This window comes from Alosa sapidissima, chromosome 10 (assembly GCF_018492685.1).
Source record: "Alosa sapidissima isolate fAloSap1 chromosome 10, fAloSap1.pri, whole genome shotgun sequence".
NCBI lineage: Eukaryota > Metazoa > Chordata > Actinopteri > Clupeiformes > Clupeidae > Alosa > Alosa sapidissima.
This window is the reverse complement of record NC_055966.1, coordinates 36,017,832-36,024,646: the sequence shown is the minus strand read 5'-3', so window position 1 is coordinate 36,024,646 and position 6,815 is coordinate 36,017,832. Positions and strand designations below refer to the sequence as shown.

The window sequence follows — 6,815 nt, the reverse complement described above, 5'->3', positions numbered from 1 at the left end:
CCTGACATGGCGCACCTGGCCCTTGCTGGGAAGGAAGTCCGAGTGGAAGGCTCCGCCCTGGCCCCCTCTGGCCAAACGGACCTTATCCCCCACTGCGTTCAGCATGCCTGGCAGGGGACACAGGCACAGGGATCATGACTGTAGGTCTGCAGCAATTAATCCATTAGCTCATTAGTTGGAATTAATTGCAAACTGTTTTGGTAATCGGTTTGTGTAATTTTTTAAGGAAAATGTCTCAAAATTCACTGATTGCAGCTTTTTTGATTTTTATAGTAAACTAAATATTTTGACTATTGATTTGTATAGTAAACTAAATATCTTTGGCATGTGGAAAAAACAAGCCATTTGAGGACATAATTTAGGAAACACTGATCATTATTTTATCAATCAAACAACTAATTAATAAATCAATTAATTGACTATGAAGATAAGCGTTAGCTGCAGCCCTATGTGACTGATGGCCGTCCCCATTCCTCAACGCGACTTTGCCTGTCTCTGTGGCTTTGGATAAAAGTGTTTGTAAAGTACTTTCTGTACATCTCCACCTGTCCATATCAGGTCAGCAAAATACATAAATCAATGATGTCAACATGCAGGGTCCACTAAAGCTCTGTGATATTTAGCTCAGCACATAATCAAATCACATTCCTCTATACTGAGCTCATGAAGCAATGTGTTGACTGGCTGGAACTTTGTGGTTTAGTTTGATGCATTGTTTTTGTTTCACACTTTCACACAACGGCAGGACTGTTTATAAACACTGAATTTGAGCAAAAAGTGTGAACAGCACCTTTTAACTCTATTGGCAACACAAATGGATGTATGTGTCAACGTAGAAATAACTGGCACATATAATTTATTCAATCACGTCTGGCAAGGACAAGATCAGACCTTTAACAGTAGTTACCTACTAACCTAGGACTTTGCCGTTGTCATTAGTGACCGTGATTCCTGGAGGTGCAAGGATCTCACAGTCAGATCCTTTCTTTCCTTTCAGTGCCCGGACACTATACGGGTAAAATATAAACAAATGCTGTCAACAGAACAGATTAAAGCAGACATACATGCTAGCAACACAGAGACGCTAGCAACACAGAGATGTCCTCAGAAGTGATCCCTGTTTTCAGAAACATGCACCCAGTCCAACGTTAGCTACAAAAAGGTAAACCTTTACCTTCTGCACTATACTGTGCTACAAACTGGACATCTGCAAGTTGAACCCCCATTTCAAGACTGCCATTAACTCTTGTCTTGGTCTACAAAGCACTACAGATAGATTAAGTAACAAAGGCCTTCGTGTTTCATCAAGTGTAAGTGATTTTCAGGCAAATCATCATACAGGACAGGGACAAAAAACTGAGAAAACAAAAAGCTGACCCTAAATGTCAGGACCTGCTGTCTGGCTCATATCTTGGCTATCTCTCACTTGTGAAGGTCATCTCTCACTTGTGAAGGTCATTCTCTGTCCTCCTGTTGTTTTCCTTCCCCTCCTCTCTCCATTGCAGCCAAATTAAGGTGACCTTGAGCTGATGTAGTGACCAGGACGACTGACAAATGCCAACTGATGAGAAAGCATCGCTGATGACGAGGACCATCATCGTATATTAGAGGGTACATTTTGAGGATATTTGAACACTGGGAGGGAAGTGTCTCCCTCAACTATCAAACATGTATTGGAGGTTCTGAGCTTTTACTGATCGCTTAGCCTTGGCTTTCAAGTCTTAATGAAAACAGAGCATTAGGCAGTAGGCACCAATGCAAATATAATCGGAGGAGTTACACATAAAGTGAAATATTTCAAGCCTTGTTCAGCTCATGGAAATCAAATAAAAAATCAAAGTATGTCAAAATATGCCTTGACACTAGGAATGCGACACTTGATGGCCATTTACTGGACATGTCTCTGCAAAATGGTGACTGACTCCAGCCTCAGTCCACGCCTTGTGCCCTTTCCCAAAGTTCTCGAATTGGCTTTGGTTGACAATCTTCTCAAGGCTGCGGTCATCCTTGTTGCTTGTGCCCCTTTTCATACCACACTTCTCCCTTCCAGTCAACTTCCATGAATATGCTTTGATACGGCACTCGTAGAGCAGCCAGCCATAATCATCAAGTTTAAAACAAAAAAAGGCTTGACCACTTTCCAAATGAACTTTTCCACTTTATTCTAATTTTTTTTGATGCATCTGTACAACTGTTCTGGACACAAACTGCAAACGGAGAAACTTATCATCACAAATACACTATACAGAGATCCCAGTTGACAACGTTTGAACAGCACCTGCCCCTACATACATCAGTACTGTAGCCTACTCACGTGCTGTTGTCGCCGACTCCGGCCATAAAGCGCTTCTCTGGGTGGCGGTCCTTGATGCTCTTCAGGGTGAGGTCTTTGGAGGCGACCACCCACACATCTCCCCCATCTCCACCCTGACCCCCCAGACGAGGCAACCCCATCCCCCCTGATCCTCCTTTCACATACACCCGGAGGTGATCAACAAAGTTTGCATACTGTCAGATGAAAAAACACAAAGACTTCTTACAGGAGCGACTAGTACACATAACTTATAGGGAATGTATCTCCATGTGAGAATAAATTAAGGTGCAATTTATGAGTATTCGGTTGTTGGCATAAGGCTTAATTTGCTAAACCGAGTTTAACAGTCTGGCCATTGAAAACAGTTATACAATAAGTAAGTTACACTCGTTCTGGCAGTGTGACTTTGTTACCTTTACTCTGTTGACACGCATCAGTCCAAACTGTTCTTGTGCCATTTTTTGATGTTTGCTAAAAGATTTAACCTTGTTAAGGCTGGTGGGCCAAGTTGCGCACAGTAGAATTTGCTATGGACAAAGTCATAGAAAACTCATCTAAAGAGTAATCACACTGTTTGCACTGCATAAGGCCAATGACAAGAATATCACTACTTACAGAAAGTCGGTCAGACATTTGAGAGTTTGTGGGGCTATGTTAGCAAACTACGACTTTTTACGAGCTTCCACTTTGATTGAAGCCAGCGAGGTTAGCTAACGTTGATGTTACATTTGCAAGGCGTCATTGACAGAGCTTGAGGTTTTTTTTACTAATGGGTTAATAGGCCTATCTAATATTCACAGAGCTGACAGCGTAAAGAATGTAGACACTGATCCCATCATTTGAATGGACTTGGCCGGTTAGCTAACTAACATAACGTTACCTAGCCTTTGCTAGGTTATGTTGGAAAACACGAAGTAGCTTTACAAACCTTCCGGAAACAACATCTGCTTAACCAAACCATTGTGTTGCACGCTTGGGTTGTTATAAAATAATACGACTGCCGTTGCTTTGGCCGTTTTACATGCTTACTCTCACCCTGTTAAAGTCATAGACAGTAACGTGTGGCGTCTTCCATGTGTGTCTACTGTGCATGTGCAGGTCCAAACAGGAAGAGGGCGTCAGGGCTGAGAGCTTAGACTCGCAAAGTGATTGGATGTTATCAGTGCCAATCAAAACCAAACCTGAAAGTTACCGTTTAGGTCCATACGGGTCATTCGAGTACTGGCTTCATCAGGATGCTGTCCATGGTACCACAATATACCTATTTTTCTATAGCCTATCCATGCTAGCAAACACATTTACAATAGGTATACGCATGTGTCATTTTCCCCCTTTATGTTCATAGCAGAGATATACCAGTGATACCCTGCTGTCACTGACTGTAGGACATTGAGGATATTCTATCTGAGAAGTTCATTGAAATGTAATAGCGAAGGCTCCTAATGTTTACTTGTGGGTGGCCTTAGAGCAAAGCTCTGTAATGCTGTAACAGCCTGTCACAGAATACATGTCTAGATTGCAATAGGTCACAGATAGAATGTCCGAATAATTGTATCAGGCATATTTTATGTTATAGGCTATTATTTTATATTATATTAGCCTATTAGTTTATATTATAATATAGCCTGTTATGCTGCATTATATATGATATTATATGATATTATATGATATTATATTATATTATAGGCTATCATGTAGGCCTAATAACTTTCCTCTGTGATGGGAGAGGAGACTCCTCCTTTGACTGCAATTATCTAAAATTAAATTTGCACAGTTCCCTTCATCTATTTTCACTTTTATCCTATTCAGGCTATTTTCTTTAAGCTATCGTTTTGTTTGGCATACTGTCTGTCCCTTTATCTATCTACATCCGTCTATCTATAGTCAACGCTGGATAGCCACTGTTGCCTGCTAGTTTTGCTTAATATCATAAGCAATATCAGTTAGGTGAAGACATTTACCATTAGGCATTTTATTGTAACCTAATTGGCTATTATCGGGAAGGTTAGTCGTGACTCTCAAGTAAGAGTCAGCTCATTTTAAACGCAATGACTATATGGCAATGACGCCAATGACGTTGGCGCACATAGACTATAAAGTCACACTTGGCCATCACTGTCCGAATTTCTCGCGGAGAAGAATTTTGGACGCCTACGGGACACTGAGCTGAGTAATGTAAGTTCATTTTTTCAAATAAGTTTAATTTGAGTGTGAAGTCAATATCGTTATTTAACACAACTGAATGCATCTGATTTATAATTGCAATGGCAGAATGCATCTGGTTTATAATTGCAATGGCAAAACGATCAGGCTATGGACTAGGCTACACCGCACTGATAACTCCACTCAGAGAAAAGAATACTACCTATCATCCGGTTCAAAGTTGACACTCATTCCACTTTGCATAACCTTTGTGTGCCTCACTGTCTCAATCTTCTCTTTGACTCTCCAAGGTGTCCTACCAACTCCTCTCTGATGATGAGATATTTGAAAGTCCAATGGCAAAGCACTATTTTCTTGTGTCTGACGCTTTTGACTGCGTCCTCTACTCCTTTGCCGCGAGTCCTTATTATATCCAGCGGCGCGGGCGTCCCTATCCCGCCGGGCATCCATGGGGAGATCAACAGTGAATGCTGGGAAGCTGCATCACGAGCAGTTATACACTACCGCAAGTTGCGCGTGTCGGAAAATGTGGATAGTCTGTGGGACTTTCTAATGCAGCTGAGGTCGTCGCAGCAGCCAAAGCACACTGTTCTGTTTGCAGACCTCGCGCAGACCTTCTGGGGAAAGTATATAGACTGTGTCCTGGCGAGGGCGCACGGATTGGGCAAGCGCCTGCTTAATGCCATAAGCGAGCCATAACGGGATGCAAACTGAAACTTTATTTTTGTTTACGAAGTTGTTTGTTTACCGGACATATGTACGTTTTTATGAAGGTAAATTGCATTAAAGATATTTTTGTGCTTCCCCTTTAAATACTAATGATAATTGTCAATCATTGTCTGCCTGACCCCCACTTCCATATCAACATCATATCTCAACAAACATGGCACATCTTACAACATAAATCTCATTACACCATAGACTGCCAGGTGAAAGATGAAGAGCCGGACTAAAGATAAGAGGACGATATAATTTCAAGGGAAATAAGATTTCAAAGTATGATGGGCTTGAAGTGAATGTTACTGATATAATAATCTGCAAGTAGAGTTGGAGACAATAAAAAAGCTGTGTCTAATATCACAACAGCCAGGTGAAGACATTTACCAGCAGGCATTTTAATATAACCTAATGGGCTATAATCGGGAAAGCTAGTCGTGACTCTCAAATGAGTGTCAGGTCATTTTAAACGCATGGTAGCAATGACCATATAGCAATGACGCTACATATTGTGCTACATGTTTAATGATAAAGTGGGCTTGAAGTGAATGTTACTGATATTATCATCTGCAAGTAGAGTTGTAGAGACAATAAACAGGTGTGTCTGCGAACCTGGTCAGATGTTGAAGGGCATACCTGTAGCCATGTTGGTAGAGATGTCGATCTGTTTGAGTGTATTTGGAGAATTATTGGATGTGCTATGAGCTGATAAGTAATAATGGCATTTGACGAAGATATGTTAGATAGATAGATAGATAGATAGATACTTTATTGATCCTCAAGGGGAAATTCAAGAAATTCACCTTGAAATTGTGAAAATCTGTCACTAACATTCAAGTTGAATAGAAACAAACAATCCTAAACAGCCAGATGGCCTGCTCACCACTGAAATGTCAAACGTAGATAACTAAGCTACTGTATAACTTACAGTATTTGTGCAAGAGACATGCACATCCCAAAGGTTAAAGTAGTGGTGTGGTCGATGCACTCAGTATAATTTCACACAGAAAATGAGCACTTTCAGCATTCGCGCACAGGGAAGTTTTTTGACATCAAAGGCATTATCACCTGTCCTGCAATACACCTAATCTAACATACATGCTCAAATGCCCCTGTGGCCCAGCGTACATTGGCAAAGCCAGTCGGCCATTGAAGATCAGAATATCTGAACATCGATCCAACATCAGAAATCAAGATACAGCCCTAGCTGACATCAACTCTTTGGAATTTAAAAAGAGAAGCATTTTGGATTTATACACTTGACACCCTAGCTCCTAAAGAAATGAACAATGATTTTTGATTTGCAACCTTAAAATGTAAATGTGTAAGTGAGTAGGCCTAAGTAAGTAAGTAGTAAGTTAATGTAATGTATAAAGCACGTTTAAACACGGCATAAACTGACCAAAGTGATGTACAGTGGATAACATCTTATAACTTACAATACCCTCCAGATGTATTGGCACTCTTGGTAAAATTCACCAAAAACAGGTATAAAAAAATAATCTTTTGGTAATTTATTGCAATCTCACAATGAAAACAATGAGGAAAATCCAACCTTGAAGGGTTTTCTATTCTTAGAGAAATGAATCTATCTATAAAGCAAGAAGCGTCTGTGTGTCTG

General features: G+C 40.6%; 1 protein-coding gene across 2 annotated transcripts in view; it reads right to left on the bottom strand.

Moving 5' to 3' along the window:
- The window catches only part of gtpbp10 (GTP-binding protein 10 (putative)), an 11,750-nt gene extending 8,325 nt beyond the window's left edge, over positions 1–3,425 (bottom strand). Inside the window, exons 1-5 of one of the 2 annotated variants that reach the window (XM_042107896.1) lie at positions 3,243–3,425; positions 2,728–2,841; positions 2,315–2,508; positions 916–1,007; positions 1–107 (exon numbers count right to left, since the gene is read on the bottom strand). The exon at positions 1–107 is cut by the window's left edge and continues 38 nt beyond it. In XM_042107896.1, coding sequence (XP_041963830.1) covers positions 1–107; positions 916–1,007; positions 2,315–2,508; positions 2,728–2,841; positions 3,243–3,275 — 540 coding nt within the window. In that variant the 5' untranslated portion in view covers positions 3,276–3,425. The remainder of the gene's footprint in view (positions 108–915; positions 1,008–2,314; positions 2,509–2,727; positions 2,842–3,242) is intronic. The other variant, XM_042107897.1, reaches the window with a different exon arrangement.
- Between the last annotated feature and the right edge of the window lie 3,390 nt (positions 3,426–6,815).